At 42.1% G+C, this 25802-nt stretch overlaps 1 protein-coding gene across 1 annotated transcript in view; it reads left to right on the top strand.

The window, feature by feature from the left end:
* Positions 1-25802, top strand: part of si:dkey-22o22.2 (neural-cadherin) — a 116263-nt gene that overhangs the window by 36866 nt on the left and 53595 nt on the right. The window contains 3 exon segments of the mRNA XM_018678732.1: positions 17127-17315; positions 21190-21415; positions 23129-23333. Of these exon segments, the coding sequence (XP_018534248.1) occupies positions 17127-17315; positions 21190-21415; positions 23129-23333 (620 nt within the window).

Raw genomic sequence — 25802 nt, 5'->3', positions numbered from 1 at the left:
CTGAGGTTTTACGAGACTAAGACTCTGAAACCATGTTGTGATTTCATCGTATTTTCACATAGAAACATGCTGGAAACTTTAAACAGGTCACAAGACTTGAGACTTTATTGCGTTAAATCTACATGTTGATAGCTAATTTACGAAATCGCAGTTTAAGTTTTATTGTTTTGTTTATTTACCGTCTCAGAGTTTATAATGGGTGTGTATTGCGCGGAATGTTCTGCTCTAGAATGTGTGACATCATCACTCTAACTGCCTCCTCTGAACATTTTACCATAAAAATCTGATTCAAACCTCTTTTAATTCCCACAGTTTCCAACCTACACAGACACTTTCTATATGAAGACGTAGAGAAATGTGTCCTCTCTCACCCAGTGTGACTCCCATTGTCACATGACTCACAGTTTGTGAATAAATCTCCTCCAAACACAGAGAGCGCTGACCCACAGTCCCATAGACTGCCATGTTAAACCTGAGCTCTGAAGTTCTTGTTAAAAACAGAGATGGAGGCTGTTTTAAAACTGTGACTGGAGCCTAAACCGTAAACAGGACGTCCACATGTAAAACATCAGAGTCTTCACTGAAGCTCTGTGGAGCTCACAGTGAAGAAATTTTGTTGATAGGACTTTTACTTTTCGAGGCGTGAGGACATTTTTGTTGGCAAGACAACAGCTCCTTTGGGGCCCAACATCTTTGGGGGCCCCAGTCACCATAGCAACCAGTGACTCAGTAGTTGGTGATGACTCAGCGGTTGCTGGGCGGAAGTGGACTAAACTGACTCTGATTGGCTGATTAGACTGTTTAACTCTTTGTCTCATTGAGGCCATTTTTATTTCTAGTTTCAGTTACTGTGTGGTACTTTTACTTCAAAGTAAAGTATCTGATTACTTCTTCTGGCAGTGATATATAGTGATGTTTCTGCTTAAACAGAAAGGATCTTACTCTTTAATAAAACCTCTGTCTCTGTAAGAATCCTATCCATAATGTTGTTATAATAACAATCTGAGCCTGTGAGCACTTCACTGGACGTACCTTGACGTGGACAAATATCCACTGGATTACACTGCAGCAGCTGTTTGCAGGAGCTGGATACACAGTTCTTGCAGCTCCCACCTCAGGTCAGCAGCTAGAAAACAATAGCTGGAATCTTCCAGTTAAACTTTTAAGCACATAATATTAATATTTAAAGCTCATCACTTTAATACCGCTGAATCAGGGACTTCTGGAGCACTCAGGCTGGACTTGGACTGAAATTTCAGTCCCCCCTGCAGTATTCTGGAAAGAACATAGTGCCCTAACAGTTTGACTGGAGTCCCACTTGAACCAGACTGTTCCTGAATGTCTCTTATCTTAATCAGGCTGAGGTTCAGGTTTTGAAATGGGGAAAGTAAAAAAAAAAGAAATGACACCGAGAGGTCTTTTTGCTAATGTGAAGATAATTTGTCAGAGATAAAGCTGCAGTCGCACATCAGAGGAATCACACACTGCCGGAAAATCCAACCACTTCACACACACACACACACACACACATGCAAAAGCATAAGATCACACACAGTAGATTAAGAGTGCACACATATACACACACTCATATTAAACCCGGCACTGTGCAGCTTTCTGCCTTTGTTGATTATTCTCTGTCACTCCGTATGATGGTGAGAGATAACAGATTTATACACAGACACACACTGAAACGCACAGCGAGGAAATCCCATCACGAGTTGAAAGCTCCGACATCAGGCGCTAACGTCAGAACTGCTGAGGGTTCGTCACAGCGAGAGCCGGCCTGACACACACACACACACACACACACACACACACACTAAAACACACACAAGTTACCCAGATGTGAAGCCACTGGCTGCACAGCTGCACTCTGTCCAGCCCCCAGAGGCAGCTGTCAATCACCTGGGGACGGTGTTTACAAGCCCCGCCCACCTGGTGACATCATCCTCCATCTCCATTTATAACCAAAAAACATGAAATAATAACGTTAATTTAAAATAAAAACACACACTGACCATGTTCGACACACGCAGACACATGGTTTTAAAGCCGAACGCACATCGCACTCCCACAGTTGTCAGTTGTCGGAGTTCCTCCATCAATAATCAACGAAGCACCGCATTAAACTTTCACCGCTTTATTTTTTAATGGCTGACAAAAGTCCTCAGATATTCATAATTCAGACGACAGCCGCTGTTTCTCACATCACCCTGGATTCTTTAGCCGCCGTGGTGACGCTTCCACACAAAACCCAGCAGCTCCAGATAAATCTACCAGAGACACGCTCAAGGTCCCTGAAACATCCCACAACCTGCTAACCCCTGAAGCCCTCCAGAGTCCGAGTCCTCACCACCACCACCACCCCTCTAAAACCTTCCAGTTTTACCCAAGACCTCTAAGAAAACCTCAACACTGCTATAAATCTTAGCCTGCAAAAAATGTCTGACCTATCATTAATCCACCTCCAAACAGCTCCCAAACCTTCCAAAACCATCCAAGACCCATCCTTGCAGGTCTCTCATCAGTCCTCATCCCTAACTCTCCAAAAGTCCATCTTTATCCACTCAGCTCTAATCTAGTCCAATCTGGTCTGGTCAGGTCCAATCCCATCTGGTCTGATCCCTTTAGTCTGGTCCAGTCTGGTTTAGTACGCCCAGGCCTGCTGTGGTTTTGGTCCAGTTTCTTCTGGTCTAGTCTGTTCTTGATCTAATTTCATCATCTGTATCCAGGCTTATCTGGTCTGGTCTAGTCCAGACGATTCTGGTTTTGTTGGTGTTGAGGTTTATCAGTTCTGGTCTTAAATCTTTTTCCTTCCCCATTTTCTCTCTCTCTTTTCTTGTCATCCTTTCTTCCTCCTTTCTCTCTCTCTCTCCGTCCGTCCTCCATCTTGTCTCCATCTTTTCCAGGTGTCTTTAACAGATTTTCACTCTGAGATTCTGGATTTCTCAGATCTCCTTTTCCGTCTTGTCTCTTTTCTTTTCAGCAGTTTTTAGCCGTCCTTTCATGTTTCCTCCCTTTCTTGTCGTCTTTTCATCTTCTGGTGTAACTCTTGCAGAACCAATCTGACCGTCGCACACACACACACACACACACACACACACACACACACACACACACACATCAAATACATTCCTCTGATTTCTGAAACTCTCCTCTTGTTATTTTTCCGAGCTCCACCCGTCTGCTCTTCCAAGCAGATTAAAACAAACGCTACGAGTTATCGGTAAATCCTGTTTCGACCCGGTCCGGTTGCCCCGCTTCTCATGATGCACTTTTTTTCTTTTTTTTCCATCCAGCCAATCAGGATGGGAGAAGATCAGACGGCAGAAATTCAGTCCACTGACTTAACCGTTTGATTTTAGCCGCCGGTCCTGTTTTCCCTCGTTTATTTTTTGTCATTTTTCTTCCTTCTTCCCCTCCATTTTTTCTCTTCCTCCCCTCGTGTCATTGATTCCCTTTGCAGGCATGTCAATAGAAATCAGGCCTGTGGATCTACTGTTTGTCTGTATGGATTGAACTCAGGAGTTCGGGAGGGGAGGTGGGGGCCTTGAAGGCAGCACCAGGGGCCCCTGGGGGACGAGGGGGGGGGGTGAGTCTCTGTATTCCCCTCCGTGGGAAACAATGATCCTCGCCGCCAAAACGCAGCGAAGCGAGTCTCTTTACTTTCAGGCTGAGAAACTGAACGCAACGATGTCATCAGTTTGCTTTGTGGACACAGTGGCCATATTTAATTTATGTCACAAGTCTCATCTGATCCCTTTTTCATATTATTTTTTTTATCTCTTCAAACCTCCAGCTTGTGCCATCACAGCAGCTGGATTATTAACACACTCTCACATGATCACACTCGGCTCCAGACGAATAAAAAAGACTCAAATTAGAGAACTAAAACTAAAATTATGATTCTTTACACAGCAAAGATGGATGTTTGTGGTTTGTTTTCATCGCTTGTTATTGTTTATTTGCAGTTTCCTCTGTTCTGCTTTTATTCTTACTTTATTTCATCTTAATATATAATGATCACTGCTTTCCAAAAAAGGCTTATTGGTGGAGCTGGAGCTGAGATTGTAGCTCAGAAAAACTCAGATCTCGCCTCAGAAACAATACAGGACAATCAGCCTTATGAAGGAGCACAGTATCTCCAAGCAGATTAAAACTATCCCCAAAGGTTCTCAAGACCTAGACAACCAAGCCAAAACCTTTCAGTACCACTAAAAAATAAAATCCTCAACAAACCTGACGCCTCCCAGACCTCAACACCTGCTTTCCAAAACCACCCAGGACCCATCTTAAAACCTGAATATTGCCCCCACCGCCTCTCCAACCTTTTAAAACCTTTCCAAAACCTTCCCAGGGGCCTCCACAAACCATCCTCCTACCAAAACCTCCAGATGCCGCCAGTTCTTCCTCCAAAACCTCAGCAGCAAACAACATTATTTAGAATACAGTAAAAAAAAAATGCATTTCAGAAAAAGAACTTGCAGTACACATTTTTGTTGGCTCTTACTTGCAAATAAAAAATTATAATAATTATAATTTTATTTACATAAACCTTTCAAAACAACTGTTTTAAAGCTTCACAAGGACACACAAATAAAACAGTGAATAAAATAACAAAGCCTGACCTGATTTAATCAAGTCACTCTCTGGTCTTGGCTGATTTAGGCTGCTGTAGTCTGGTTTGTTCTGGTTTGGTCCTGTCCTGTCGAGTTTGGTTCTCTCAAGTCAGGTTCAGGTCTGGTTTTGTCTTGTCTAGTCTATTCTGTTTCAACTTGATCTAATGTGGTCTGATCAGGTCCTATCTGGTCTTGTTGGGTCCAGTCTGGTCTGGTCTGCTCTGTTGTGGACCATCTGATCGTGTCAGTTCAGTTCTGGTCTGGTCCAGTCTGGTCTAGTTTGTCCTTGTCTAGTCAGTTTTACTCCAGTTTGGTCTTGTATAGTCTAGTTTGTTCTAAATTATAGTCTAGTCCAGTCCCACCTGGCCTGGTCTGATCTGGTCTCATCTGTACTCGCTCTTCTAATCCACTGTTTTCTCTTTCATTCTTAAACAAATAACTCTTGAAAACACACTTATCCTTTTAAGCTGAACAGACCCTTCTCTTCTTTTATTCCATTTTCTCTTCCTCCTTCTCTCCATCCTCCCTCCACCTTTTCCACCCTGACCACAGAATCAGACCCTAATTGAGTTTCCATGTTGCTGTTCGCTCCTCCTACACACTCCTGAGAGTCCAGAGGTCGTCCACGTCTCCACCAGGACTCATAGATGACATTAGTGTTCAGGAAGTGAGCGCACAAAGACTTTCATTCCTGGAAGTTGTTTTTCATGCTGCACCCACAATTATAAATGTCAGGAAAATGGCTTCTGTCACAGCTGAGGCATTTTTTCTTTCGTAGCACTTCACTCTGCTGCAGTCACAACAAAGCTGGAAAACGACAAGTTAAACTGAAAAAAATCACCTTAGATATTCAGTATTTTGAATTGTATAATTATGATTTTTGAAAATAGAACTGCCTCTGTCTCCAGAGTCCTAAGGAGTCGTCTTCTCACAACCTTGATCCTTCAGGTGTTTACGTGTTGCTTCATCTGCGTTTTTCTGCTTTTCGTCGGCTTCATCTGAAATGTTGCCACATTGGTTTCAGTTTTCTTTGAGACTGAAGCTGAACGGTTTTTGCATAAAACCAGTCAGTCAGTAAACCTTTGTTGTGTTTTGGCCTGACGGTGTTTTGGGGCCTGAAAAAACAAACTTCTGAAATCGGGTTCCAGAGCGTAATCTTTCGTAAACGCCACCCTTACTATCGCAATGGAAATACGTCTAGAAATACATGAGTTCTTGTGGAAACTGTGGCTCCACCTCTCTCACGGTTGTTACATTTTCAGCAACGCCCATGCACAAACAGAGGAAGAGCAACGCTATTACATCGCCACCTGCTGGTCTGGCATGCACACTGCAGCGCTAAAGGAGATATTTGTCGTGTAAACAACCTGACAGCACCGTGGTAAATGGACACATCTTCCTCACACATTAACCTTTTATATTTTTACTTTTACTTTTTATTTACTTTGTTTATTATCACTGTTTTGGCACCGAGACGAATTCCTGGTTTGTGTAAACTAACTTGAAAATAAAGACGATTCTGAGTCTGATTTAGTGTTGAGACGCTTTGGTTTCTTTTTAATTTGCCAGAACAAGGAACCAACTGGCAAAACCTGAACTTGACCTAACTCTACTGTAGAGTCTTTTCCCAGTCTGGTCTAGTCTGGTCTAGTCCAGTACAGCATGGTCTGACCTTCTCTATCAAAATATTTAAATCCATGTTTTTCTTAAAGAGTGATGAAAACTGCCTGTTGATTTTCTGCGTTTGTGTCTGAATCACGCTGCTGAGTCTGTAACTATAGAAAAACCTCAAAATATAAATAGAAGATTTATCATCAGAATGAGACACAGTGAAGAATGAAATTGTCTTGTTAAATTTAACACCTATTTGGAAAAAAAACCCACAATCAATTCCTCTTTTCACAAATGTCAGATGAGTCATAATGACTCTATTTATCGCTGCATCAGTTTGTGTGACTGCTGTTTGTGTTGTCTTCCTCCAAACAGGCAGATTAATGCATTGATTTTTCATTTTTATTATTCTCATCATTATCTGCCTTGTTATCGTGGCTTTAAACTCGTCTCTCTCTCTCCTCCGTCGTCTCCCCCCTCTCTCTTTCATCCCTCTCTCTCTTCATCAGCAGTGAAAAATGGGGCTTAATTAACTGTGTGCCTGCAGGACTTTGGCTTTCAGTGTGTGTGTGTGTGTGTGTGTGTGTGTGTGTGTGTGTGTGCAGAGGTAAAGTAGGCCAGTCTATAAGGTGGTTAATTAGGATGCAGCAGGCCTCTGTCCGCTGGCTCCCAGGGACCAGATGGAGAGCCGGGTTCACAAACAGAGGAGGGTTTGTCCGACGATATTTTCACTTTCACCTCGACTCGACTGCAGAACGAGAACCCTGACTTCTCCTCCGCTCGTACATCTCCGACGTTTCTCTACGGTGTCAACGTTTTACTGAACAACCAGTCTCTGATCCCAGATGTTCTCTGCTGGACTGAGACCTGACATTTGAGTACAACCATCAGAAGATGGTACACTGTGGTCATAAAGGGATGGACATGGTCAGCAACAGTCCTCAGGTCGGCTGTGGTGTTTAACACATGACTGATTTAAGATGACGTAGCAGCAAGACGCAGCCTCATTGAGTTTCCATTTCAACTTGTGTCGAAAGTGCGCACTTCAAACTATATACCAGTTTTTTAATTGTTTCCTATTGGATGGAAAAATGCACCACAACAACCAATCAAAAAATGATATGCAACACGCGGCATTTGGTTGCTGAGGAAGAGGGGATTTATTTTTGAAGAACTGATCTGACACCTGATTGTTTTGTAAGTTAGGTGTACAAAAAAATTTAAATACTTGTATATAACTTGTAATTTGCTAAATTTGTACATTAATTTACAATTTATATTTGCATTCTGCAGTTACATGTTTGTGGTTTTCACAGTAAAAACTGCTTGGATTTTATATTTTTTTGTGTGATTTTAGGTCCCACGTGTTAATACAGTACATCAAAATGAAAAAATAACTGTAAAGTCACATGTGAGGTTGTGCTGAAAAAAACAAGGCAAGGTAAACGTTCTAAAGGTAGAATCAAAAGTAGTCACACCAAACCCTGACCCTGCAATCTGAATGTCAGACTCATCAGACCAGGCAATGTCTTTCTGATCTTCTATCGTCCAGTTTGAACTGTAGCCTCAGTTTCCCGTTTTTACCTGACAGGTGTGACACCTGGTGTGGTCTCTGCTGCTGTAGTCCATCTGTAATGAGTGGTTATCTGAGTAACTGCCTTCCTGTCAGCTCGATACTGCAGCATATTGTCTTATTGTGTTTTATTTTAGTTTCAGTCTGGTCTAGTTTTAGATCTCATTGTTGTTTTTAAAAAGGTCATGATTGTTATCCCAGCATGCACTGCAGCAGGCTGGTGTTTAAAATAACCTGATTACAGATAATACACATAAAACACACCTCATATATCCAGTTATATTAAACTGTAATGATGCAGTTAATAGTCATCAGGCAGCACACACTCACACACTTTAAATCCCTGTCTCACACACACACACACACACACACACACACACACACACACACACACGGTAACATAAAGCCAGAGTGCTTTCACATGTCACAGAGACTTAACATGTCGCCTCGGCAACCGGTCCCAGGAGAACACCTGCACCCCGCGAGTCACCACGGCGACGCATCCCACACTGTCAATCACACACACATACACCTGCACAGTCGTTAAACTGTGTGTGGGTGTGTGTGTGTTGTGTAGCGTTCAGGTAACACTGATCCCTCTGATCTTCCTCCGCTGCCAACACAGCTGTGTGTGTGTCTGATGCACACACACACACAAACACACACATACAACAGGGTTAAAAGGGATCAAGTAAAGGGGCAGTGCAACATTTTAACTCTCAACTTACCCATGATCCCCGGCTTCTGGACCAGGAAGTGCTGTCGCTGTGACAAACACACCAAACTCCATTCAGAAATCTGGATGTTTTATCTTGATGTCAGTTTCAGAGATGAACACTGGTTGGATGAGACGATGGACAATTTCATCACCTACTGCGATAAAAACTCTCTTAATAAATTGATCGTAGTGAATTTCCATCATCCAGGATGATCATGACTGGGAATTATCGTTAATATGTGACTTTTAAAAAAGCTGTCTAGCCAATATTCAATCCTGTATTGATTAGTTGTGAGTAACCACAAGGGGGAGCTGCGTCTTTCCAGTCATTCCAAAATGCTAAGCCTGTTAGCATGGCTGAGGGCTAAAGTTTTTAGATTCCAAAACAAAGAACTCCAGGTAACGCTAACGTTACTTAAAGTATTGGTTTAGTTATACTAACGTTGATGTTTGTAACGTTATGATGCTGCTTTGGTCACCGGTTAATTGAGCTAATGTTAGCCAGGTAACGTTAGCAATTTAGTTAAACAGCACATAGCTCTGCTGCGATCTGACTGTAATTTACTACAGAATTTATTTTATTTGACAGAAAATTAATCTTCTAATTTGACGTAGCCTGCCGTAAGACGAAGTATAAATTAACTATTTTTATTTATTTTCTTTTGCTAATGATTTATAATTATCTTAATTTTAATTGGATTTTACTAAAAAAAGATGTGTCCTGTCAGTGACGCAGTAAAAATATTTGTTTCTTACCAAAATATAAAGTATTTTCATTTTGTTTTTAGTTTGTTTTGGAGCCATTTTAAAGAGTTTAAATCATATTTTCATGATTATCGCAGTAATATTGTGAATCACAGTTATTTTATCCAGGATAATCACGACATTAAAACTTTCATATCGTCCCATGACTGTTACGTAATATTGATTTAAAGTCTGTGAGGGAGCTGAGGGCTCATTACCTTCAGATGTTTGACCTCTGACCCCAGACAACAACAGAACAACAGCTTCTGTTAATGAGAAGTTTTCTCACTCGATTCTGGGAATGTGCTGCTTTTCTTCTTTGGGATTTCTTTAAACCAAAATAAGTTTCTTCTCCTCTCAAACATTAAAGGTGTGTGGAGGTTATCTCCTGGGTCGATGGCTTGTTTGTTTTTGGGTCTGTGTTTGCTTTGTCTGACATCTCCCTGCACTTTTCCTCTCATCTTGTCTCGTTTTATTGCCTGTTTTTATCTCCGTTTGTTCCCCATCTCGCTGCTCTGCAGAGCAGGTTGTGACAAACCAGTCTGTTAAAAGCACTTTATAAATAAACACGACTTGCACTTTAATCACCTTTCATTATCGGCTGTGTGACAACCTGTGGGCGCGACCACAGTTTAATTTAATCCCCCCTACATCTTGTTTTTCCATCCCTCCTTCAATTGAAGCTCTCGCGAGCAGCAGCAGCGGCGGTTTTGCTATTTCTGAAGCTTTGCTGGTTTGCTGCCACGGCACCGCTTCACGCTTAATACATCAGCCGCCATTCAAATCAGAGACTCAGAGGAAAAAGACAGAAAATAGCTCCTCTCATTGTATCTCCGTCCTCTCGATTCTGTCGCCTACCGTCGTGATCCCGTTACGCTGTGTGTCAGACAAACAAATCCCCCCCTCCCCGAACAAACAAATGAATTTAAATTAAAAGACAGCAGAATGGAGTTTTTCGGCGTAAACAAAGCACAATTCCCTTTCTCTTTTTAGCCTCGTTTTGCATAACAAGCCGTGACACGCTCTGCATTGAGATTCAAATGAGTAAGTGGCGGCTTAAGATGGACTTAGCTGCACTTCACTGGGACTATTTATCCGCTTTTATAAAGGACGTGTCATTCTCAACACTTCCTGCTTGACTAGTTTGGGGCTGCACAGCTCTCTGTGTTGACAGATGAGACTGTGAGTTGTGTGTTTTTTTTCCTCCTCTTGGTGTCGAGGGCTTTATGAAACTTTATTGATCTCTGCCAGGAAATTAGGCCATCACCACAGCCGAACCGATTCAGCAGATAAACAAGAAGACAATCAACACACACAAACAACACAACAGAAACCAAGAGCTCAAAGCTCTGCCAGCACTGATCGAGTCAGACGCTACACACACACAAAAAAAATAATCTGAAGGTTTCTCTGGGAAACCTCTTTTTCGAGGCAGGACTCTGGGACAAACGAACATGTGGCGAACATGAAAGTTGCATGAAACCAACATAAAACAATGTGGCAGCAGCTCAGCAGGGACCTCGATGTATATGAGTCGGAGGAGACGACAGTGGGAGGATGGAGAGATGATAAAAGCAGCGGCGTCTCTTGGTTTCTCTGTGGTGAAGTCCAGCTGGGACTTGATGATGGAGGCCTCTACATAGGCCTCCGTCACACTGGTTGTTTCAGAGGAACCATCAGCTCCTGCTTGGGTCTTGGACTGTCAAGTGCTGCATTGAGCTCTAAAGGACGGCACAGCTTCGGATGATAAAACAGATCAGTGGTGTTACCTGTCTCTGTGGGAAAATGCTTTTGATGCTGTTTGCAGTGCACGTGACTCTGCTTCTAAATGGCCAGAATATCTCCAGGTGCTGGCTTGTTAGCTCCTTTAAAGACTGGGACTCTGATCAGAAAGTAGGGCACAGAGAATAACTTTAATGACCAGCTGTAGGACAACAGTGGGGAAAGGAGTATGAGCATGTGTAGCTGTAGAGAATCAGAAAATATAAAAATATCAGCCTTCAAATGCATATTTGATTAGGTAAATAAAAAACACACATTTTAGACATTACACAAAGTGGATACTAACAACAATAAAACAATAAGATTGTGATCATACTAATATAATGATGCATTACATATGTCAAGCATTGAGAGAAACTGTTCGGAACTTATAATAAAGCAAATGATATTTATGCTAACAACACTTTGCTAAGAAAGGTTTTGAATATCTCGAGGTAAATATGTAAATGATTGTAAAGAAACATGACATCATCAACTACGGTGAGTCTGTAAAGACTAAACTCCAGAAAGTCACAAGAGTAAAGAGGGAGTAGAACAGTAGAAACAAGAAGTTAGTAGACTCTCTGACACTTGTCGGTCAAGTTTTCTTGAACATTTTCTGTCGTCATTTTCTCTTTTATCTCGCTCCTTCTCCTGACGTACTGCTGTGCACGGCTGCAGTCGTCCAGACATTAGCACGTTTGGTTCTAATCGTCATTGGCTTTTGGTGCTGGAATGAGTTCTGTTAATGTTGTGTTGACCATGTCTTATATATTTCACAATAGTTTGAGATCTTCTGGTTTTATGTTGTTATGTTTACTGTGCTTTCCATTTAAACGCACAGTAAACTGCCCTTCAGTTATAAGGAGGACCAGTGAGACCATCTGGATTTGATGCACCCGAACAAGGCAGAAAAACAACACAGTGAAGCCTGAGCTTTTCTACAAGAAGGACCCAGAACTCTAAAAACCACAGAAATTACGTAACTGATGATGCAGATGTTGAACCTGTTGAAATCCAATAACTTAGCAGCCAAGGACGTAAAGATCTTCCACATAACAAAAGAGAATGTTTTTGAGCGAGAGGCTGCAGACTGACATTGAAAACATGAAGAGAAGATGCAGACTGATCATTCAGAGCACCGACTGACTGACTATATCAACAGCTAATGTCTGAACTGCTGCTGATTCAGTGACTGTGTGGGCTGTTTCCACTGCTCTCAGCCATTATCCTGGATAAGAAACCAGCTTCTTTACAAGAGACACAAAAGTTTGAATTGATTTTCTAACAGCAGCCTCTTTCAGCACGCTCTGAAAGCTCTGAACTCTGCAGTATTTTCTTCTTCTTTAGTTCAGTTTGTTCAATGACTCTGTCTTACATTTCTTTACTTGTCTGTTCATTGACCCGTCTCTTTATGATTGCATTCATGAGACGTACAGATTAACAGCTCTGTAAAGTAACTCAGTCCAACCTGAGGGCGATATCAATGTGAAATGAAAGGTTAAACAAAATGCCTAATCTAACTCCTCATAAAAACTTTGGTGCAGTTCACTGGGAGTGAAAATTTAATCTAAGCAGTGACAGGAAATTACTCCAAAACACAAGGGATGATGGGTAGAAGCAGAGGGGTAGAATAAGTCATGGTTGGAGAGCTGAGCAGTTTCCTCATGCGTTCTTAACTGGTTAAAAAAAGTGAGTTACAGCTGAACTTGCCTTGAGATTTGTTTCAGAATCACCTCAGCAGATAAAAAATGCAAAACACGGAAACTGACAAAAGACAGGAATAAGACAGGAACTTAGTCAAACGCTTGAACATCATTTTACACTCCTTTCATGTCAGATTGAGATGTGGAAGAACCCACAGAAATGAAGTCACGCCTGAGAGGACAAACACGTCCATCCCTGTGTGGAAATGACTGCTCAGCGTTCAGGTTTTCAACCCCCCTTTCGTCTTTCTTCATCTTCCACTCCTCTTCCTCGCTCCGGGCAGGACGTTCTTCTGCGTTTTTTGTATGCATGCATGAATGTGTTCAGCGAGGACCTGGAGATCAGCTCGATGAGATGAGGAGGCCGAGTGGAAGGATACGAGGAAACGCTGCAGAGGCCGGACTCTGATCTGTTCTTCAGGCAGTTAGGACTGTGTCAACAGATGAAGAATCCTTTAGAGTCTCACCAGCCATGGGCTAAATGGCAAAGTTTGTCCTGAAGGTAGATTTTAATCGAACTCAAGAGAACAAACACTGATCCACCTGAAGGACCCAAGGTTTCCCAGCAGATTGGACTATAACCAGATGATCGATGTTATTCACCTCACATGGTTGATTGGTGTTGATTTCTGTACGATTAGACGACCCTCCTTATCTCCTGCTTTGGAAAAAAGGTTGTTTGAAATACAGAAACATGTTGGTTCATCCTTGATTCACTTTTGTGAGACCTCGAGAAACTAAAATTCACATTGTTTTTTCCTCCATGTCCCCTCCTGGCCTCCGTACTTCATCATTTTGTGCTGTGACGGCAATAATTCTTGGTTAACTGACTGATGATTTCCAGCTTGTTTCTGCAGTAAAGACGTCAGGATCATTTTGACTTGATTTTACTTGCAGGTAAAGGTAAACTCCCGTCTACACCGAACACAGCTTCCTGTTGCTCCATCACGGTTTCATAACATAGTTTAAAGATGTTTTCCTGAAGAATAAATCCAGCAGATGCTTCTCAGCCGTAACGAATACAACAACCTTTTGCTGCTTCAGTCGTCGCTCATTTTAAACCTGATTGTAGCTGATCTCACGGCTCACAGCTGCCGCACATTAACATGTAGTTTGGCTTATTTTGTCTGAATACGTTGTCGTGATCATTAAATAATGATTTTTATCTGCAGCTGCAGCAGCTTTGGTAATGACTGCTGGTAAAAACAGTCGTCTATTTATGAGCCGCTCAGTTCGTCTGACAACAGAAAACAGAAACATAAATGAGTGCATTGTGAATTTATTCAAATGCAGTATAGGTGAGAGCAGCAGGGGACAGAGCCGAGGTCTTTTCTTCTTCTTCTTCCTCAGAATGTATTTTAAGGCAGTGGAGAAAGAGAATATCTGCTGCTGTGAATATTTAAATATCCAGTGTTTGTCATTTGAGGACAGAGCTGGTGTATCATCTGCTCAGACTTCACTGTATCTGAACACAGCATTAATTAAATGTCATTATTCTGGTGTCAGTGACCTTTCATCCGCCTGGAGGAATGAGGAAGACATTTTGTCCAGTTGACAGCTCCTCCCCCTCCCTCTCCCTCCCTCACCCCTTCCTCCTGCATGAGGTTTGTGAGTTTTTGTAATTTTTTATTTTTTAACGCCCGGGACTGACAACATGTGGTGACCGCCGGGCGCCGAATGTGTTGATGCTTATCATGATAATGGGACAGATTTCATTTCACTTTCATATCGCGGCCCCTTCAGCGCAGCATATGTAAAACAACAGAACAGAAATAGATGTGATTATTCTGGATTTTATGAGCAAGACTGAAGACTGAAAACCAGCAGAGCAGAAGAAGATGGAGGAGCACTGAGCTGCGAGATTTATTCTCCTCCTTCATCACCTCCTCCTCCTCCTCCTTTTTTGTAGTTAACCTTAAGGTTTTTACCCCTTTTTCTCTCTTTATTTACAGTCATATATTGTTATTTTCAAAAATAACTTGGCCTTCTTGTGAACTTTTTATGCAATTATAATTAGTTTGTGCTTTTGGAACTACAGTTCCCATAATGCTGTAGGGGGTTGTAAACAGGAAGTATTCTGCTGCCAGGGATTCGGTGAGTTTTGCCATCTGCTACAACTTGAGCTTCCTTATATTTTGGCATTAATAATAAGCCGAATTAGCCATTAGCAGCTCCTGTTTGCAGTGCACTCGTGGTTATACAGACAACATCACTGGATTACTGAAAATTAAAAATCTGACAATTCTCAGGCAAGTTCTGTGGGTACATCTTTTTTCTGTGATTTCTGAGCCGGTTTTGTATTATTTTTTCATGATGGACTTTAAAGGTACTGGTATCCCCAGAAAGTATAAGTCACAGTGAAATTAAAAATATATGAATCATGTCTGTGTGTTCAGAGCTGACTGAGTTATGACTGCGAGAAGACGAAGTGTGATTTTTGGCGTTAACTGGTGGCAGAGGGTTAAAGACCGATCTGTTTCTTTTCTGTTCCTCTGTTCGTATACTCCTCCTCCTCCTCTCTCCATTGCTCTTTCTCTTCTTCCTCCCTTTACTCCCCCTTCATTTTCCTCTTCCTCTCCTGTCCTTCCTTCTCCTTTCCTGTTCCGTCCTCTCTCCTCCTCACCCTCTCCCCCTGCTCTCAGTTTGTTGACAGACCTTCAGAGGTGATATATAAAAAGACAGAAACAGAGGCAGACACTGTTGTGTTTTCACCTCCTCCCTCCTCCTCCTCCCTTTTTCTTCTTCTTTCGTCTCTCTGAAGTGAAGTTTCCTCTCTTGTTCGGGCTCTTGTCTCCGTCGCTGCTGTGAAACGACACAGGAGCCAAAACAACAGCGAGCGCAGACGCACCTTCAAACCGAACAAATCCCTCCTCAGAAAAAGACGACATGAAATAAAAAAAGACGTAAAGAAAGAAGAAAAGAGTTCGACTGGTAGATGCAGACAAACGTGTGTGTGTGTGTGTGTGTGTGTGTGTGTATTTTTGACTGGGCGAGTGGGAGCTCCTGCTGCGTGGATGTTGACGTGTGATCTTCTGAAAGTTTTGTTGTTTTATTTTGGAGGAACTGCTTGTTTTTCTCTCTTCCTCCCTGTCACTCCTTCACTCGAGCAGCAAGGCGGAGACGAGGCGAAGATGAGAAAACATGACGGATGTTGTACAGAAATGTCACCTCGTCCCCCTTTGACTGAGAACGAACTGAGAATGCCGCAGTCTGAACAAGTGGAGCTAGCTTAGCTAACAAGCTGCGCACAACAAAGCCCAGACAGACAACAATAGCAGCTGGCTACAGTGGAAGCTAACAAACACGTAGATGCACATAATATTAGCTTAAAATGATGGTTTAAAACCTGATGTTACTGCTGATGTAAACTTGAGAATCGTCAACAAAGAACCTATTAACCCTAGCTTTAAAAGTTAGGGGAAAACTCGGCTAACAAGTCGATACCTCCTTTGTTAGCTCCTATATTTGTTTCGATAAACCGACTGTTCGGTCCAATGTAAATTAATATGGCCGACACGTCTCTGCTTCCTCCCGCCGTATGAAAATGAAGCCAAAATATCCCGAATGTGAGTGCTGCCATCTTTGTTTTACTGATGTAATTTGGAGCCGTGGTATCAAATTCCCACTCGTACACTCAACCGTCCAATCACGAGTCAGCCACAGCTGTGAATCACAACATTACACCCAATTTTTATAGCATCAAATAACTAATTAAAACCAAACTTTTCCAAAAAATGAGCATGACCTAAATCAACAGAAACTTTGTTGTTTTAGTTTGTCCCATCCGCTGACATGACCTGTACTCTAGGCAGCCACCAGGGGGTGATAGAAATGTTTTGGCTTTACTTTTAGAGTTGTCACATCGGCCATCTTTTTATATAGTACTAGCCGAGCTATCTGAGTCGGGTTGAAATCCACTAAGAATAAATTAATTACCCACAATACATTTCTTTTATGTTTATTATGACATGAATCAATACAACCAAACATGGTTTGATTTCTTTTGATCCTTTCTTTAAACTCTTTAAACCTCGTGTCAAAATGGTCACATAATCAGTACCAGGTGGAGGTAAAGTGGTGTTTCAGTCTGAGGTAATAATGTTGGTGGAGAAAACACACTTTAATTTAAAACTAATGAATAAAATTCATCACTGTGAAAAACACCAGCACAGTCTCTGTTTCCCTTTTCTTGTTTAGTGGCTGTAATAACTGAACAGGTCACTGAGCTAATGTTCCTCCAGGTTATTAACTTTATTGTTTGGTGTTTTCGTCTTGTTTGTTTGTTTTTGTTCCTTCAGGTTGAACTGGAACAAAAATATAAATACATACGTTTTAAACATCTTATGTTATAGAAAGTGACACTAGAGAAATAAACGTCACTCTCCCTCCTCCAGGTGATGAGTGGTACCTGTGCAGGCTGACTCTGAGCATGCCCAGTCAGGCCAACCTGCAGTGGGCGATGTTTCCCTCGCCGTACCTGGGCGCCGTCGGTCCTGATGCCACACCTGGCTCTGTGGTGTACCGACTGTCGGCACGGCAACGGGACGGGACGCAGGGACAGGCCCAGTTCATCCTACTGGATGGTGAGTGTTTTATTTTTATTTAGAGTCTTTCTATCTCTCTCCATTTTCGCCTTCTTGTCCTCCTCCGACAACAACTTTATTTCTTTAGCTGGTAGTTTCCACAGTTTCTCTGGTTGTTCCACCGTCCATTTCCTCTATCTGGGAAAAGCAATTCATATCTAACAGGGATCTTAAAGACAGTGTTGGTGCCATAAATCAAGAAAGTAACGCTTAAAAGGAACCAATCTAAACTACCACTGTGCCATTTTTCCACAGCCATTACATTGTACAATCAACATTTACCTCATGATGATATGATAAAAGGAATAAGTTGTAAGAGTGTGGAAAACATTGACAGGAAATGACTTTCTATGTGGTTTCCATGATTAGAACCATTTTTAAAAAGCAGAAAGTTTGAAAATATTTGTTGAGAACAGGAGACGTACTGACGTCTGGATTGAAAACAGAAATTGTTGGTGATTTGTTTCCATGAATTAGTCATTAAAACCTGAATGTTGTGACACCTCTAGCCCATAAAGACGTGGTTTTCCCAGTTTAGTGTGGTGGAACTCGACTGGACGTCTTAAGTGCTAGAGTCGAAGGCAACTGGACTTTATTTAGGTTCCTTAAAAATGTTTCCCCTCTCACCCGAAAGGCTTCTTCAGGTCTAGTTCTTCAGTTCGAGCTCCTCTTCAGTTCTAGTTCCTCTTCAGGTCTGGTTCTTCAGTTCTAGTTCTTCTTCCGTTCTGGTTCTTCCAGAGCTTAAGAAACCTTTCGGATGAAAGGTGAAACGTCTTCAAGGATCCTAAAAGAAGTCCTGTTGCCTTCAACTCTACCACTTCAGACCACCCTGACCTGGATGACTGGGAACCTACACAGACAACCTGACTGAACCTTAAACCCATCCAACACCTTTGGGATGAACTGGAACGCCAACTGTGGTCCAGACCTGATCACCGACACCAGTGTCAGACACCCTTGAATCAGAATCGGTTCTCAACGCCCTTGAAAAAGAACTGTTAGGATGCAGTTTAAGACCCTTTAGTCATGAAACATAAAGGTCAAAATGCATGAGAGGGTATTTTCAGATCCACCTCTGCTCTGATGTGTAATAAATACATAAGTAGAGATTTGTTACGTTTGCTCCGGCTCTTATCTCCTGTATCTGTAATTAGGTCCGCCACTGCTCTGCCAGGCGCTCTGTGACAAACCTGTTTTGTTCAAAGGAGCGATTTATAAATAAAATTTGACTTGTTGAATTTCAATTACCGTCAAGTTGGAGAGGGAGAGAAAAAACCGAACATAAACGGCATGGAGCTGCACTGTTAATCGCTCCCTGGGGCAAAGAAAGCTCCCAGATTCAGGAATAATAGGAAAGTCTCTGGAGAGGCAGAGAGTGGGAGGGTGGGCGGATGGGTGCCGGTGGCTGTGGATTTTTAATTTTTTTTATTTTTTTAGAGAAGAAGAAGAAGAGGAGGAGGAAGGAGGAGGAAGGAGTAGGAGAGATATTTTGAGAGCTAATTTCTAATGCTTTCATATTAAGAGCCTCTGACTTCCCTTTGGCGTAATGTGACTACATACCATCAAATAATCCAATAATTTACATTAAAAATGGTTTTAATATCATGCCAATATGGAAATATATTCACACAGTGTGTGTGAAGTCAATTAGTGGCATTAATGTGATTTTACTGCGTTTGAAGGTTTTAAATTTACAGTTTGTGTTTGAGCAGGAATTCAGTTTGTTGTGCTGTAAAAATGTTTCATTTCTACACAAGCTTCTCTATTGTTCCGTTTTATTAATTCACAGTTATTATCAAAGCTAAAACAAAAGTCCTAATTCAGATTTTTTCAGCTGCAGCTACAGTAACTCACTAATTTGAGTTTTTATCCAGTTTTTAGCCTCATTTTTAAGACAAACCTTTCAGATCATGGTTTTTAACTTTATATTTTAATCAGATGAAGGATGAAACACATCAGTGGCAGTGGAAATACTCATGAAAGTTTCACTTTCATACTTTAATAAAAACAGAATTAAAACAAACTTAATGTTTCTAATTTTGCATGTGAGGCAATAAAGGCGTTAAAATCCCACCTGCTCTCTCAGTGTTAGAAAAATCTCTCCACAAATAGACGGAGCAGGAGGAGATGGAGATGATTGACAGGTTGGATGCAGCTGCTGCTGGTTCAAAACCCTCTGGTCAACAGCTGGGGATTCTCCTCCTCTGTTCTTCCTCTCTTCATTTTCTCCCTCGTTTGCTCAACACCTCTCTCTACATCCGTCTTTTCCTCCCCTCATCTTGCTTCTTTTTGACTGCCTCTCGTCGTCTTCCTACTTCCCTCCCTCCCTCTCTCCTCACCCACGGGGGACGTGGGTGAAAAAATGAGCCCGTTCTTCAGAGAGTGTTAACCAGCTCACAAACACACACATGTTGCTGCAGCTGGCAGAAGGGTCCTCGTCCTCAGCAGCCCTCCAGCCTCCATTTTCCTTGTTTGGGTTTTTATAACTGGACAGCTGCGACTATTAGCAACACATTTTCATGGCCATTAACCTCCAGTTTACACGTCTCTGATTAAAACAACAACAACTTTTCCCATTGTAACATTCTGATTTTATTTAACTAAAATCAAATTTTTGCTGCTAACGTGAATTTTCTACTTTCTTTCTCAGCTGCCTATAATGGCCTGTTGATTGATTTCTACTTAAATGACTCAAATTTTCCTCAAACATTCAAAGATCATTATCATTATTGTCACTTCTGCTCATCCCCCTACAACACCAGCACTAGCTAATGTTAGCTTAGAAGTGGAGTCTGTAAACGTCAACAAACGACCGGCTCCTGCTACAAACGCTCCATGTAAGAACAAAAAACCTAAAGAAAATAAGAATGTGGGACAAAATGATGTGACGTTAACGCTCGCTCTCAAGTGCCTCGCATCATCACCAGTGCTTGCTAACGTTAGCTTAAAAATGGAGTCTGCTAACGTCAACAAACACCCAACTCCCACTAAAAAATGCAGACTCAAATTTAAACTCCATGTAAACACAAAAAAAACAAAAGAAGCAAGAATGTGTGAAGAATTTCAAATGGATATAATGGTTCTGCTCGCTCCCGCTCATACAATACCAATGCTAACTAATGTTAGCATAGAAGTCCTCAGATGTCAACAAACAACTGGCTCCCTTTACAAACACATACTCCAACATAAACTCTGAAAGCACAAAAAACAAGAGAAACTGGGAGCATGGGATGAATATTCTGGGAAAATCAAAAGGATGTTAACGCTCACTCTCAAGTGCCTCGTGTCAATGCCAATGCTAGCTAACGTTAGCTTAGAGTCCACAAACGTCAACAAACGACTGGCTCCCAGTACAAATGCTCCACGTAAGCAATAAATAAATAAAAGAAGGCAAGAATGTGGGAGGAATTATCAAGGAAAATCCAAAGGCTGTGACGGTTACGCTAGCTCCTGCTCATTCCCCTACAATGCCAACGCTAGCTAACATTAGCTCAGACATCAAGTCCGCAAGCATCAACAAACTGGCTCCAACATAAACTCCATGTGAGCACAAAGAAAATAAAACAAAGTGAGACTGTGGGATGAATTTCCAAAGAATGTGATGTTAACGCTCTGAAGTGCTTCACCTCAACGCCAACGCTAGCTAACGTTAACCAGTGTCATTAACAACGAGGGTTTTCTGAATGTAGAGCATCAAACCTTTAAATTTAAAGTTTTTCTTGTGTGGTTCCTCACAGTCTGTTTACTAACAGGAGTAATTTACCTTTAAAACAGATTCTGCTCGTTTAAGTGACCATGAAAGGTCGTATTAGCAGGTTCCATCAGTCTGTGCATCAGAACATATTTTACAGGTGTTTCCTCTCTGACTCTCCAGGTGGGGAGGAGTGCTTTCAGGTCGACCGTCGTTCCGGTGAGATCCGGACCTCAGGACAACCTCTGACTCCGAGTAAAGAGTATCTGCTGCGGGTGCAGGCGATGGACGGACACGGACGTAAAGGTCTGCCGGCCACGGTGTCCATCCTGGCCGGTTACCGACCTCCACAGTTCACCAACTCCACCTACAGCCTGAACGTACCGGAGAACACACCTGTTGGACAACCGTGAGTCTTTAAGATCAGAGTTTACAGGAGAAATTATAATTACAGGTATGAAACCTTGTTTTATATGAAGGTCGTCACAAATGAATAATTTTGACTTTTATAAGAAAATGTAAAGTGTTAATGAGCTGATCAACTGAGGGATGAAACTAATCAAGCTGTGTATTGATCGTTAGGAGCTGTGTTTTAAAAATGAAATTTAATTTGAAATTTAATATTTTGTGATGAAGATAAAGGACAGAATGTGTTTACAGTTACATGTTAACAAGGAGACCGTCAGACATTTTAATAAAAACAAGAATAATATGAAGAAGTAGAGTTTACACTGACACACAACTTTTCAACTTTTCAAATTTACTGTGTTAGTTTCTTCCTCCTCTTCGTGTTTCAGTTACAGAATGTTAGAGAATAAGATTGAGTCTGGTTAGTATGAATATTTTTGCTCATAGTTTGTGCATATTTGGTGTAGTACTGTAGTACTGACAGAGTACTGGTACTAGCTAATGTTTACAGTACAGTTAGTAGGACATGAAGAATAACGTCTGGTGTTATTATCAGTGAAGAGTCTCAGCTGTTTGTGTCGCCGCCGTCCATATTTACATTCCACTGCCTCAGTGTGTGTGTGTGTTAGAGTGTGTGTGTGTGTGCGTGTGTGTGTGTGTGTGTGTGTGCATCCAGCTCTGTCATGTGATGCATGAAAAGATGAGCCCTGTAGAGCGAGACAAAAGAAGGAGAAGGAGGAGAGGAGAGAGGAGGGAGGAGGGATGAAGAGGAGGAGGAGAGGAGAAGGATGAAGGGAGGAGGAGGGAGGAGGAGGAGGGAGGAGGAGGGAGGAGGGATGAAGAGGAGGAGGAGAGGAGAAGGATGAGGAGAAGGAAGGAGGGAGGAGGGGTGAGGAGGAGGGAGGAGGGATGAGGAGGACCCAGATGTAGGAGCGTGGCCTGAGGCTGAGAATTTGAAAGTGTGGCAAATTCAAATATTTATTAAAAGCGAGGTCTGGATAAACATGAAGGGGAGTGTGTGTGTGTGTGTGTGTGTGTGTGTGTGTGTGTGTGTGTGTGTGTGTGTGAGTAAATCCCTCAGGGCTGCTGGCGCAAAGCACATTGTATTAATATCCAAGTATCCATGCCACCCTGTGAGCAGAGAGAGGGAGTCAGTGTGTGTCTGCCTCCATCACCGCTGTCTCTTTGTGTGTGTGTGTGTGTGTGTGTGTCTTCATCATTGATTAGCCAGGTCGACCTCACAGCTCCTCTTCCTCTGTATAAGTCTGAAACAGGAGAGTCGACCCGAGAGAACGACGACAGTGTAACAGCAGTAAAACACAAATGTTGTGATCCAACTTTAAAGTCCTCAGCAGGACTGGACTCTGAGGGACGTGTCAGAGTCATTAAACATTAATGTACGAGTCGAGCCGAGTCGAGGAGTCGGTGCAGTATTGAATAAGAATGTAAACGAAGGCCATGGTCCACAGGATTCATACAGAGATAGAGCTTTTTATTAATCAGAAACATCACTGTATATCCACACCAGACTCCACTGACAAAAACAGGGATTTAACAGGAGCTGCTGGAATACCACTGCCTCCATCTGTTAGTGTGTCTGTGTTACTGTGTGGTACTTTTACTGCAGTAAAGTATCTGATTACTTCTGCCTCATTTGTCTGATTTACTGATCTCTAGTGTAGAAATGACTCTGACTCTCGCCCTCTCTGTGCAGCGTTGCGGTGGTTCAGGCCGTCTCCTTCCAGAGGAAAACTCTGTCCTACATGCTGCTGGTGAATCCTGGGAACTTGTTCAGCATCAACCAGGAGAGCGGAGCGCTCAGCCTCACCCGGACCGTCGACTATGAGAGCGGCCACAACCTCCACACCTTGCAGGTCCGAGCCTCCGAACCCGACACCGGGCTCAGCAGCGTGGCAGAGGTACGCTCACACAACAACACAAACACACACTTACATGCAAATACATCCTTTTGTTTAATAAGAAACATCACTTTAAATCACTACCAGACTCCATTGACAAAAACAGGAATTTTACTGAGGACAACACAGGAGCTGCTGCCTCCATCTGTTAGTGTGTTTCTGTTGCTTTGTTGTTCTTTTACTTATGTAGAGGATCTGAATACTTCTACCACCACTGAAAGTCACACAACAACACAAACAAACTAATAGATCAAAGCAGCAGCTCCTGTGTTCTGCTCGGTAAAATTTCTTCTTTTGTCAATGGAGTCTGGTGTTGATATATAACACTGTTTCTCGTGAAAGAAAAAGGCTCTTACTCTTTAACAAGAAGCTCTATCTCTATCCAAAGTGTTGTCAGACACTTATAATAACAATCTGAGCTAAAACCATTTGCTGTTCACACGGCGATCTCACAGTGGAGCTGTGAAGGTCATGTGACAGAGTTTTACAGTGTGAATGGGTTTTGAACCACCTGGGACAGATGCTATCACAGCCCTTCTCCTCCTGATAAACAGAATAAATCCACACTGACCCTCGACTCTCTGATGAAAACTCATTAATTCCAAATGAGAGAAAGCGCCGCCGCTGAATCAGACGCCGTGATGCAACTGTTTCATTTACTGTTTATTCTGCTTGTGCGTTCATTATGCATGCGTTTAAAAACCACAACACACAGCGAGCCTCGTTTCCCCAGCAGCGTCCCGCCAAGCTTCCTCATGATGAAAACCCGGTGAAAACTCGGCGGATCAAAGCCGCGATCGCATCTGATCGGTTTGTGATCAGCAGTTCAGCCAGAGCGCAGTGAAGTTTGTTGGAGAGTTTTGCAGCGTTGTGGATTAACTGCAGCACACACACACACACACACACACACACACACAGTGCAGAAACCTGGCAGCGAAGCAATGACTCCTGTTCTCACGGTGAGCTCTGAGGTCTTTATACAGAGGATAGCTACATCTGCTCACATTAACACACACTCACGCACATGCTCACACACCTAGAGAAATCCATTATCACCTGCTCTCAGTGTCCAGATGGTTGAGACACACAGAGAATAGTTGCTAAACTACCAGCATCCCCCAAAGGTCTCTGCTGCTCTATAAGCTCGGCTGGCTAATTCACTCTAAAGGCCTGTGTGTGTGTGTGTGTGTGTGTGTCTGCACACACACACACACACACCTCTGCAGTTTCTGTTGCCTTCAGCTTTTAAAGACATTTTGAAAACCGTCAGCATGAACTCTTTCCTCGCCGTCGTTAGAGCTTCACTTACATCTCACTGTCAACAGTTCTTCTGCAGCAAATTACTCACTTTATTACCCCGACAAGACTTTAAAAGACTTAAAGATAAAACCTTAATTTACATCAGGAAGCTGCATTAACTGAGAGTCATTTACTACATTTTAAAATACAAGACATTTAAAGGTGCAGGGTAACGATTTAATCAACTCATGATTCGGTACGATACTCGATACTCTCACAACACATCTGAGTATAAATGAAGAAAGAATGAAAACAAACTAAGATCTTTGAATTCTGATTTATTAGTGTAAACTGCAAACATAAAATCTTTCCTGCAGTTATTCTGAGAGTTATTCTACAGAGCCAAAGAGAGGAACCGTATCGGCTCGTTTATTATATATTTTATTTTTATACTTTCTGAGTTAATCAGTCTTAAAAGTGTTTGGTTAGTTCAGTTTAACCTGCAGGAGTTTGTTAAAACGATTTCTTTACACCGTTGGTTTTATACAAAAACAACGTATAGACTCAAACAAAAATTAAAGATGTTAGCCAGTGGACGTAGCCGTGTACACCGTTTGCGTGAGTAGGACGTCATTTCCTGCGTGGAGCGTGAAGTGACGATATAATGTATTGTACGTTGTATCACCTCTGTATGGCTCCGTATCAACGGAAGAACATTTAACGTAAATTAAATGATGCTCGTCACACAAGGCTTACTTCCTGTGGCCAGCAGGTGGCGCTATGACTATAGGTAGCATGTAAATGTCTTCAGGCCGGGACTCAGGAAGTTTGGATCAGATTGGACGATGTAAATGTGAACTACACCAACTTCCTGTTTGATGGCGAAACATCGAAATTCGACACGGCAACATCCTTCAACGTAGACTCACGATCTTTATGTTATTGTGACGGGGCGGAGCTTCGTTGGGCTGAACGATTCGGGGAAAATATCTAATTGCGATTTGATTTGCGATATAATTTTTGAAAGTCAAACTTCAGTCCAGGATTCACAGTATAATGTAAAACACAATGGATCATTAACATTTAAGAGATCATTGAAATATTAACTGCTCTGTGAACTAATCCAAGGATGAGGATGAAAATCCAGAATGTATTTTTTCTAACGTTAAATGCTATAGAACACACAAAATAAAAATAAAATATAAAATGCGATAAATTCTTAAGCAATTC

Source organism: Lates calcarifer, linkage group LG15 (assembly GCF_001640805.2).
Source record: "Lates calcarifer isolate ASB-BC8 linkage group LG15, TLL_Latcal_v3, whole genome shotgun sequence".
Taxonomy (NCBI): Eukaryota; Metazoa; Chordata; class Actinopteri; family Centropomidae; genus Lates; species Lates calcarifer.
Note: the sequence above shows the minus strand (reverse complement) of the source record. Positions and strands in the feature narration are given on the sequence as shown.